General features: G+C 30.7%; 1 protein-coding gene across 1 annotated transcript; it reads right to left on the bottom strand.

Moving 5' to 3' along the window:
• Window positions 1-5340: 5340 nt before the first annotated feature.
• On the bottom strand, window positions 5341-7956 carry LOC144560857 (proton pump-interactor BIP103-like). The gene is made up of 6 exons (XM_078310084.1): window positions 7628-7956; window positions 6982-7149; window positions 6386-6661; window positions 5922-6107; window positions 5548-5646; window positions 5341-5478 (listed from the first exon to the last, which is right to left on the bottom strand). Exons 1-6 carry the CDS (start codon window positions 7943-7945, stop codon window positions 5341-5343), a joined length of 1185 nt encoding a protein of 394 aa, XP_078166210.1. The 5' UTR covers window positions 7946-7956.
• Between the last annotated feature and the right edge of the window lie 4327 nt (window positions 7957-12283).

Genomic DNA, 12283 nt, shown 5'->3' on the forward strand with positions numbered 1-12283 from the left:
TATTAAACAAGCAGGGCAGGATTTTTTTAAAAAAAATCCGTGATGCCCGGCCCGTTTTGCCCGTGTGCCCGTGACGCCCGTGACCGTTGCTACCCGTGCCCGTGCCTGGGTTTTGCCCGGACCGCCCGGCCCGGCCCGTTTACCAAAAACTATACATATTGCCTTAATAACATATATTTCCTTTACCTTATTATTTTCTTAATCGAAAATTGTCTAAATATTACATTGAAGGTAAATAAATTTTCTGCTAAATCTTATGTCACATCCCGAGACAACCTATAACATATTTACATGTAAGACGTGTGTACATCACATACATTATTAATAATATCCATAAATATCACATCAATTTCATAATATAAAAGGCTTACAACAATTAAGTTTGGCCTAATTCCCGCGACACAATTAATATTTTCGTCTTTGACACATCCGTCGACACAATTAATACACGTCTATTAGCAAAATTCTCTCTTTATTTCACTTGCATTATGTGGAATCTTATTTGTGAGTCAAGACTTGTTTGCGTGAGTTAATTTGGAGTTTTATTTTTTATTTCAAATTAAGTCAAAAAGATCCAATTTTAATCAAAGCAACATTCACCTCTACTAAATTGTATTTAGGAACAACTGTATACACTTATTTGGTCTTATTTTTTTATCTCACGGTGTTATTCCCATTGTATTTTTTACATATTCAATTTAAAATTACTAAATTTAAAATTACTAAAACTAGGATGATATGGTATCGTCAGCCAATTGTATGTATAGGAGAAGAGATCAACCATCAACAACTATATAAATTTATGAAAACATCGTTTGAATTTCCCTAATAATTAATTGGAAGTAACAGGTATTAAAAAATAAAAACACTGATTACGGATTTGGTAAGATACTTGTTTGGTAGTTAGTTCACCTATCACAAATTCACAATCTTCTAAAGCATTTAAATTTGGTGTGATGCATAAACAAAAGGCATACAAATAATTGCGATTAAATAATGGAGAATGTTACAGGAAAATATTAAATAATAATCATGATATTATAATTAACATTATTCCTATCAACATATTTATCGATCCATGATAAAAAATAGTTTATTAAATTCGGTTTAGGATAATCGCATTACTCTATTCTTTATGCATGGTTAAAATGCAATATTAGATTCATGCCATAACCCTCTTCCTCTCAAATATATAATAAATCTTGGTAAAAAAATAACTATCCGGTGATTAATTCCCGTGCTAATCACAATGATGTAAATACATATTTTATAAGTAGAAGAGAGATGGGGATTATAAGGTAATAGAGTAAATAAGAGTGTATATAATTAAGTATATATGGTCAGATGATTAAAGTAGTTTATAATAGTTTAGATTATTTTGTGAGAATAAGAGAGTACATTTCTAAATTATTTGACTCGTTATAAACACATTGTTTATCAATAAAATCGTTAGTAGGCATTTAAAATCACTAACTTTAATCAAAAAATACAACATTATACAAAATTCACGTTTAAATACTTTACATAAATATATTATGATCATGGCAAGTATCGATTTTGCACAATTTAATAAATTGGTAATGGGGTTATAGCACTTCACAAATAATTAGCTTTGTACGTACATATAGTTCACGCGCATAATATAGAGTCATGATCTCTTGCTTATATTTCACAATTATTATTTCATAGAAAAATGAAAAATGAGTTTGAATCGTCTAAAATATTTTAATTTTCATCGTTGACTCATCCGTCTACACAATTAATACACATGCTTGTCTATTAGCAAAATTGTCCTTTATTGAACTAGCTATATGTGGAAACTTATTTGTGAATCAAGACTTGTTTGCGTGAGTAATTTGGATTTTTATTTCTGATTTCAAATTAAGCCAAAAAAGCCAATTTTAATGAAGGCAACATTCACCTCTACTAAATTGCATTTATCTCACGTGATTATCCCCTTTGTATTTTTTATATTATCCATTTAAAATTATTACCATGTATAGACTTAACGTAAATTTAAAACTAGGATGATAAGGTATTGTCAGCCAATTGGAGATTTTATATTCAATAGGTGAGATGTTCATATCCAAAGTACTGATCAAATAATTAGAAAAGACAAGAAAGATGTGGGACCAGATAAGAAATTATTCTCTAATCCATTATTGAGATTAAAATAGATAGGATAACACAAAACAAAAGATTACATATCACAATAACTACAATTCATCTTTTATCTAATTCAAATTATTAGATTTGAGAATCAATATTTAATCTAGTAAAAAAAAAAAGATAATGTTCTTCATAATTCAGATATGATTTTTATGGATATCTAAATTTGGAAGATCTTTCACTAAATTAATTCATTGTGTAGGGTGTTTTAAGGCACTGTCAACTTTAATAATACATCATTTATCTAATCCAAATTATTTTTATGAAAGGAAAAAATAAAAATGCTCACCGGGCCATCGCCTAAGACCACTTTGTAGGGTGATTTAAGGCCCCTTTTTTTATTTCTATAGACAGCCCAAAAGAGCCCAAGTTCATAACCAATTGTCTTTTCCTTTTTCTTTATAATTTCAAGATCCCAAAAGCCCAAACAAATCAAAGACATGTTCTCAGCAGATTTCACTCGAGATGAAAGATCATTTGAAACCCTTAAAATGCACAATTTTGAATAATGCATGATCTACTCATGTACCACTCCTTAGTGGCTTAATTTGGGTTTTAAACCCGGCATGCCATTTCAAATTATCAGAAAATTTAACAGAGATTTTCCTTTAAATCCAGCCTATTAATTATTCAGCTTATATATATACAAAAATTAACACTTTTTAAAGCTAATATAATTGAAGTTCAATTTATACTCGGTTTTAGGATATAATTCAAAATCCAAAAGTATGAAACCCATTAACATATATAACAACACTACCATTAATCCTCTAAATTCAGTAAGGCACCCATTTTAATTATAATGTTGAATAACAAAACATAATTAAGTTTACAAAACATAATGTTGAATTACAAACCCATAAACCTTCTCCAAAGGACAACCACGTGTTGCCCTTCTGTTTGTCCACGTCATAACCAAATCAGTCTCCTATTGGTGCCCATCACGCATTTTTAATTTATTATTAATTAGAAATGCACTACACGAGTTCTTCTCATGGGCATATAAGAAAAAAAAAATTTAAAGATTCACAGAAGCTGCAAAGTCGTGAGAGGGACTCAAACCCTTTGATTCTTTTTTAATTGACAAATTTTTGAAGATTATTTTGTAATTAAATTTGTTGTTTCTAAAGATAAAAATGCCACATTTCTGTGCATTTTCTATTTACTATGTTCTCCAACATCTTTTATCTAATTCAAATTATTAGACTTAAGAATCAGTATTTTATGTAGTAAAATAATAATAATAATGTGGGACCAGATAATAAAAGACTAGACAAATTATTCTCTAATCCATTTAATGAGATAAAAAAAGATAAAATAATCGAAAACTTCGAATTTTTGATCTCATATATTCATCTTTTACCTAATTCAAATAATTCATATTTTACCTAATTCGAATTATTAGACTTAAGAATCAATATTTGATCTAATAAAAAAAAATAATGCTGTTCCTAATTCTAATATGATTTTTATGGATATCTAAATTTGGAATATCTTGCTCTAAATCAATTTATTATGTAGGGTGGTTATCAATGAATCATGATTATTTTGTCTTGATGCAGATCAATCATTGTAGAGTTGGATTAGTGGAGACATGGAAAAGGGGGTTGCATCATTGTGTCTTTTGCTTTCCAGATGGACGAAAAATAAATGCGCACTAGGCCAATAATGAGGTCTTGGAATCCAACTACAAGGATCCATTCTTGCAACCAATTTTCAACTAGAAAATGCAAGATTTTTTTTGTAAACAACAGTCTTGTGTTTAACTTCAAATTTGAGTACGTCTTGCAGAAACCAAATTCAAACCGCTAACAATTGAAAACAACTCTAGTTTGTTGATTTCAAGAGCGGTACAGTGGAAGCATGGTGATTTAATGGTGCTTGATTAGTACTTTGAAAGAGGTCTACATAAATTTAATGGTGCTTGATATGAAATTGTATTTCTTAAAAGAGGTGTAGAAATAAATGAAGAATTAAAGAAAATGAAAGGTACGTAATTTGGGTCCTATATAATTCATAAATATTTTTGAGAAAATGCGTATCAGAACAAGCTACTTGATGACATTCACGTTTAAAAAGTTTTCTACGTTGAACATATTCATAAATATCATGGTGAAAACAAAATTTTGATGTCAAGCTTCAAACAACCTGGGGAGCCCGACGTGATGCGTATTGAAGAAATATCTGATTCAGATTCAGATGTAAACGATGACCACATTAGATCCATGCCGATCAAGGAGTTGTGTGTGTACAGCTTGAAATTTGATCTCACTTAATTGTATGGGCGGTCTTCTAAGAAACAATTAAAAGATGGCATGATCTTCTAAGTCTACATGAGTGGTCTTCTAAATAATTAAATAGTTTTAATTACTTTGACTGCATGAGTTTTTGTTCAGAGCTGTCTTCCTTGATTTACTAAATTAGCATTGGTGGTTTTTTAGCACTTGGTTTACTTTAATAAAGAAGAGTTGAAGAGTACAAAAGAAATTAACCCTTATATTTTTGTTTACTATAATATTTAATAGGGCTGCTGTTGAAAATCAGTGAATGATATAGAAAAATAAATAGAAAAGTTTTATTTGTGTTTTTACTTAATACTTCATCTTTTATACTTTTCTATATTACTACTTAATTAACGGGTACGTGAGCTTAACGGGCAAAATTATTAAGGGACCGCTTTGCTTCACTCATGCAACTCTTTAATGACTTGAATACTAGTGCAATTCCCCCCTTTCAAGGATACGAATCAGTCACTCGGATCATTCTTTTTTTGTAGAATATCCATAGAATTCAAATATATTTTTGTGGTAACTAATCCGCTCCATAATTGTAAACAAAATTTGTTTGTTCTATAATAAGTTCACATATGCTCACAAAAAAATAGACCAACTTTCATTCACTCTGTAGCAATGCGAGATAACAATTTTGATTAATAGCAGAAAACCATTCAGATCCTCAATCCTGATGCATTAATCTTCTATTAAGCATTTTAATATTACCTGTTTCATAAATGAATCAGGTATCTCTTTCGATAAATCAAAGAAATAAAACCAAACAATCATACATATATGATCAAAACCAAAACTTGAAATGAAGTTTCCCTGAAGTTTATCATCAAAGCATATATCTTTTGGTTCGACTAACATACAGGTGGGGCCAATATCTGTCCTATTATATATATATTTGTCCCATATTCGCTACACGTCCATCCCTACATAGCCCCCGTTTCTCAAGTGATGGGATTATCATGCTCTTATAGTCCTCTTTGAAATATTTGTTGTTTGTCCATTGCATAAAGAACTTGTCCATCTACGTTGATACAAATTAGTGAAAAATGCATTGATAATTGATTAAGAAATAATGTCTATAGAATCTAACCTCATTATTTGAAAGGTTTGCTAAAGCTGATAAGTCATTTTGTTTTGCAAGTACGTCAGCGTATTCAAGCAACTCACAGTTTTGGAGGTAGCCAGCATTCTGAAAACACAACAAACAAAACACATAAATATCAAGAATTGTATTGATAACAGTACCTTGCAACTCATGACTTGAAAAAATTAATTTTTAGATTTCTTTTTTGTGGAGTGCATTTGTATATAAACCCACAAGAGATATAGGTGTACAGAGAGTAAACCATCTAGTACTGTAAAAACTAATACATGCTTCCCGGACAAACTTGTGGGTACAACAATTAATACTTGCTAAAAAGAGGACAGATAGATATTTGTTAAGTGGACAAAGAGAAAAAATACCATCTTATCAAGTAAATTTTCCGAGTTCAAAATCACAGCATGTGCCTTGTCAATTCTCATCTTTGTATAATTTATTTTCTCTTCCAGCTTTTGAATTTTTCTATCAACTACTTGCAAATGCTTATGAAGCTGTGATACTTCCAAATACAGTTGCTGGTTCCGCTCTTCTACTAAATTTACATGAAACTAAAAAACAGAAAGAGTGAGAAAAAATATAAACAAAAGTTATTGATGTAAAAATTAAGGGTGGGATAGAGTAATGCATTTTTTACTGTTACATACTGGAACCAGCCTTGACTTGTTCCATCTTAGTACTGATCATCTAATATAGTGTTGCCTAATTTGAGAATTCTTTTGTTAATGAGACAATAGGAAAAAGGAAATAATTAATGCCCCTTTCCACACTCTCTTTTCCCTTATCTGTCAAAACACCATACTGAAGAAAAATCACAATTTACTCTTACTTGTACATATTCTTCAATTGATTTATGCTGCTTTCTCCACAGAGAAATTTCATATCTTATATAATTCTCACAGCGGTTCTTCGCCTCCAAAGAAGCTTCAGCAGCAGCATTTATTGCTTTATCACTGGTTGTTTCAAGCTCTTTTTTTAGTTTTAGCAGAGTTGCTTTTTCTTTCGAGGTTAATCTCTGATTTCGTATGCGATGGTTCAAGGACATTATCCTCTTTTCTTCACCAGACTTCAATCTGTCCTTTCTAATTCTTTGTTTCTCTTTTATCTGTTAATTAAACTTAAATTAATTTAACAAACATAAATTAAGGTTCTTGTAGCCATAGGACCGAATACAAATTAACAAGGGGGGTGATACTCCTAGCTATGTTAATTAAGCTTCATTTAATTTATCCTCTCTTAATTAACCAATATTATGAAATGTTGGTGAGCAGTATGCTCGCTGACCTTAAGAAAAAAAAATTAACCTACATAAATTTATACTACTGCTTCTTTCGTTTGTGTAAAGCTACCGACACTTCTTAATGCAATATGGATTCAGAAACAATCAGTGAAATTAGATAAAACAAAATTTTTGATTGTCCTTACAAGATCAAGTAGCTCATCTTCCTTTGATGGGAGGGTACTAGTTCCATTGTTTCTTGAATCTTTATTCAATATCTCTTGTATATGCTCCACATACTCGCTATTCCAATAGTCATCTTTCACTATATCTTTCCAATGCTCCAAGTCACATATAATAGAATATCTTTCTTCCTGCCATGGGAACCAAGAGAGTTGAGGAGAGTAATTTACTATGGTAAAACAAGATTCAATAAGAAAAATGGAACTAGAGAGCTCCATAACAATTTATTTGATACACAAGTACTGGAAAATCCTCAAGTAAATAAAGGGATAAATATTCATATCCATCAGAAATTCGAATTATTTCTTATCCCTATCCAGAAACCCCAATATTTGTTTCTTCCAATCCAAACTAAAGAAACTCTTACATTTTGCGTTTTTTTTTTTTTTTCTGTGTTGTCTTCTTGCTTGACTGCTAGTCTAAATTAAAAGTTATTTATATTTATTATCCTTTTTCAAATACTGAAATGACTATTGACCCTCAGTTCCATTGTAGATAAGTAAGTAGGAAAGAACACATATAATAGTAATTTCAGTTTTCTTAAAATGGATAACAATATCAATTATCATTGTATTATGCCAATTAGATCAGCACAAAATTATAGCATACCTTGACATGCCTCAGAGTATCTTTTAAATTCTCAATTTCTTTCTCAATTTCTTTCCTTTTTTGAATCTCTAGCTGAGCGCGTTCAATTTTGCATACCATTTTTGGGTTTAACTCATACTGATGATATTTCACGAAATAAAACATATGGGTCCGCTTTTGTGTTCCCTCGGTCCTTGCATCTGCTCCATGCACTGAATCCATGTCGGCTTGTTCGTCTTGACCAGAAATTTGACTGGTTTCCGTCTCAGTGCCTGTTAAATTCTCCTCTCTGTTCACTTTCAGTAATCTTTCCCTTGCGTTGATCACCAGTTGCTCCATGTTGATGAGGTTTGCTGGGGAAAACAATTTATTATATCAACAGTTTTGTTCTAATTTTGGACAGAAAATTCTCGAACAGAGAAAATATCTGTTTCTTTTAAACCATGGTGAATTATGCCTCATAATTTGGTTTTCTATTCCCTAACCATAATTAAAAACTCATGTTGTGAATTACTAATAACAGTTTCATAATCTATGTCTAACGTTTGATATGTTGGTAATATGTCTGTTATTATAAAAAGGTTCAGTAAATTAATAAATCATAGTTGGAAAGTAATAAAATTGGGCTGTTATAAAAATAATAATAATGGATTTGAATGGTAGATATTAATCTATTTAATGAGCTAATTATTTATATTTATTTACATTCCATTTTTTATTTTTAGATTTTTACAAGATTTGAAAATGAATTATTTTCTGGATTCATATTATAACAATTTTGTTGGACTAAAAGAAATATACCTCAGTGGGGTGTCTACAACCTCAAGTGACCTTTTTTTTTTCTTTTTTTTTCTGAGAGCATCAATATAGACAAAATCCCAAGAACGAAATTTAAGTGTACCCTCAATTAATTTATAGTATTATACCAATGAAATTCTATTTTATTCTAAACTAAATAATCTGGATCTACTTTTATGAAAAATAAATTAGGTAAAGGTGTGATAACCGATCAAACAAATTGAAGAGTGACACTTGATTTATTAACAAAATAACAAAATTCCAATAGATGCTAATTTTTTTTCAAATAAACCCGTTGACCTAAGATAATATGATTGTATGCTAATTGTGTTTTTAATGAGATGCATGTGAACTTTATATGAATTCCCAAATTAAACAAAAATACTTTCTGAAAAAAAAAAGAATCTCAACTAGGAGCAGTGAGTTTCAATTCCTAATATCCAACTGATTGCAAAAAGGATCAAAAGCAATATTAGAAAATTACCACGCCACAAATATAAATGAAAAAAAAGAAGAAAAAAACCAAGAACGTTACCTTATTTTAGGAGCAGATAAATCAATTGAAGAAATAAGATTGCTTCCCCGTTTTGAGAAGTTTTTGAATTAGTACTTTATAAAAGAAGAGGGTAGAGTTTATCAAACCGAATTCCAGACTAGCAGCCTTGGTCGCCAAGTATCTAAAATTGGATTTTCTAAGGCGAACTACTTGGTAGAAATAGGTGTCACCACTTAATACAAACCTCATAGTCTACAGTTCCAGAAAGTACCTAGTCAATTAATGCCAACTGTTAAAGACCAGGAATATACAAGAGGATACTTGACATATATATATAGTCTGTGATTTATTGCACTCAAATTCTTACTTTAATTTACACTCAAATTATGTCAAATATATATAGTCCGTGATTTATTGTGATATTGTTATTTTCAAATTTATACATAAAAATCATGCTATATATATATTGTTTTAATTTATTATTTTTACGATCATACGATGAATAAAAGAAAATCAGATGCTAAAGGGTGAAATCTGCTACATGTTTTGTTGTATGGAAAGACTGGTTAAATGTAAAGGAGGTATTTTGAATTTTAGACATTTAAATGTGAACATTTTCTATGCAAACACCCATACATATATCAATGAGGGTAGTGCAAGTAACCTTGTCCTTGTTGGGTTTCAACCCATTGAACCTCATGTCCTCCATATATAAGCTGTTTCGCCTGCTTAATATCTCCCGTCTTGCAAAGACCATTAATTGATAAACCCCATGTTTGCAAATCTGGCTTTATGGTTAATTTTTCTCATCATTCTTTGATACCACCCCATGGAAACTAATTTCATTTCCCCTTGTTTGCAATGCCCATCAATCAATGCCATCAAAGTCACCAAACAACTGACTTGTGTATATTAAGCCCCCAAATTTCAAATGCTTATAAGTTAACACATCGAGCTGGATTCTTTGTTCGACCATTGTTCGTTTCAACTCTAACCCCTAACCCAATTTGCCCAATCTATAATTAATAACCACCAATCAATGTATTGAAAATAACAACAGTGGATATAATGGTTTGGAAAATCGGCTGATTCCGACTTGACTCGGCCAAGTCTGAGCGGAATCGGCCAGAGACGATCTGATTTTTCCCGAGTTTAACTCAGGTATATATATAGGTTATATACAAAAAAAAATTGACAAAATTGAGGCTAAATCGAAATAATTGACCGAATTTTCTCTCATTTATCTTCATTATAGAGCAGAAGTACATTGTAATAGTGATTCAATCGGACCAATTTTGGATTTTTTGCAACAAGAAGAGAAACGATTTGGGGCAATCGCGACTCAGAACAGAAGAGGTATATTTTTTATAAAATATTAAATTGACTTGGTGTACGTATGTATACTGTTTTGTTTTGAAAATAAAACATGGTTTACAGTGGACCATGTTCGGACCAGTTATAAAATATGGAGTAGAATCAACGGATGCACATGCAAAATGTCATATTCAGCACTAATGCTATTTTATCGTTTATACAAAACTTGCTAGTAATAAATGCTGTTCTATTTAATTCAATATTGATTATGCTATTAAATAGACAGAGATTTATTTTATTATTATTTTTATTTGTCTAAAGCAAACGGTGCATATATGTTGACAATAGTAATTTATTTTATTTCTCCTAAAAAAAAATAATTTATTATTTTTTTTTTCCTTGAGTAAAATTAAATATTAATTTTTTATGAAATAAAATATTTTCTATGAACAAAAATTAATGCATACAAAATAAAATATGAAAATGTAAAAGTTAAAATTAAACAATTTATTTGTCTTTTGTGAATTTATTAAGTTTTTATTATTATTTTATGAAATAGTCTATTTAATTTCTAAATTAGATAAATATTAATTTTATAAGTAATACACTATAAATTTGATTGTTATCCATCCAATATAATTATTATGAGTGTTATAGTGGGTTATTTGACAAATTTAGTACAAAACGTGCTTCTCGTAAAAAAATCCGAGTTTCCGATCCAATTCGGCCGATTCTAATCGATTCACCCGATTTCGATTCCACAGTCACTTGAGGTTTGAGACAAATTGGGATAACTACAAATCATCACCACTACAAAAAAAATCCTTTTATATCGGTTAGAATCGCGTTCCGCTATCGGGTTTTGAACCGATGCATATCGCCTCGATAGGAAATACACATACATATGCCATCGGTGAAAACCAATGGCATTAAGCACCAACGCCATCTGTTGAAAAATTAGGGACCGATGGGAGTAATAGTTTTTCGGCCATTAATTATGCCATTAAAATAGAAACATCATCATCTCTAGGTGTTATTAGTCGTTAGCAAAAGTGTATTACACCATCGGATGTGTATGAGTTGGTGTTTGTATATCATAGTTTGCCATCTGTTATTACTTTGGACCGTTGGTGATTTCTTTTTATATATTTAATTATATATGCATGTATTAGGGGCTAGCCTCCATTTATATATATCTATATATATATATATATAGAGAGAGATGGGCTATGGTGCATTGCAATGCATAGGCCATGGTGTGCATTGGACCATAAATCACCGATTCAAAGTCCAAATGACCGATCCAAACCGTTCATCTTGTTCTCCATATTAATATGTACTTGGAGACCAAATTTTATATTTTTTGGAATTTTTTTACTATTTATTAAGCCACTTTGAAAATCGCTGATCCAACGGTGACTGTTTGGAACAGTAAAATCAGAAGCCACCGTTTGATCAACGATTTTCAAAGTGGCTTAATAAATAGTAAAAAAATTCCAAAAAATATAAAATTTGGTCTCCAAGCACATATTAATATGGAGAACAAGATGAACGGTTTGGATCGGTCATTTGGACTTTGAATCGGTGATTTATGGTCCAATGCACACCATGGCCTATGCATTGCAATGCACCATAGCCCATCTCTATATATATATATATATATATATATATAGAGGTTGGCTAAGATCAAAGTGGTAGTTCCTGAGCTTTGGTGCTACCAATTCATTTTTCAATTTTCATAGACTAAAACGTCGATCCGAACCGTTCAAGTTGTTCTCCATATTAAATTGTGCTTAGAGACCAAATTTTACATTTTTCTGAATTTTTTTACTATTTATTAAGCCACTTTGAAAACAGCTGATCCAACGGTGGCTTCTGATTTTACTGTTTTGTTAAGCCACCGTTGGATCAGCGATTTTCAAAGTGGCTTAATAAATAGTAAAAAAATTCAGAAAAATGTAAAATTTGGTCTCCAACCACAATTTAATATGGAGAACAACTTGAACGGTTCGGATCGACGTTTTAATCTTTAAAAATTGAAAAATGAATTGGTAGCACCAAAGCTCAGG

Source organism: Carex rostrata, chromosome 10 (assembly GCF_964058835.1).
Source record: "Carex rostrata chromosome 10, lpCarRost1.2, whole genome shotgun sequence".
NCBI classification, from domain to species: domain Eukaryota; kingdom Viridiplantae; phylum Streptophyta; class Magnoliopsida; order Poales; family Cyperaceae; genus Carex; species Carex rostrata.

Bases quoted from the DNA above. Each gene is read 5' to 3' on its own strand.
- LOC144560857 (XM_078310084.1), bottom strand. From the start codon at position 7,945: ATGGAGCAACTGGTGATCAACGCAAGGGAAAGATTACTGAAAGTGAAC. The intron at 7,150-7,627 runs GTATGCTATAAT...TTCCCATGGCAG, and splicing joins ATACTCTGAGGCATGTCAAG to GAAGAAAGATATTCTATTAT. The intron at 5,479-5,547 runs GTTAGATTCTAT...GTATCAACGTAG, and splicing joins CAAACCTTTCAAATAATGAG to ATGGACAAGTTCTTTATGCA.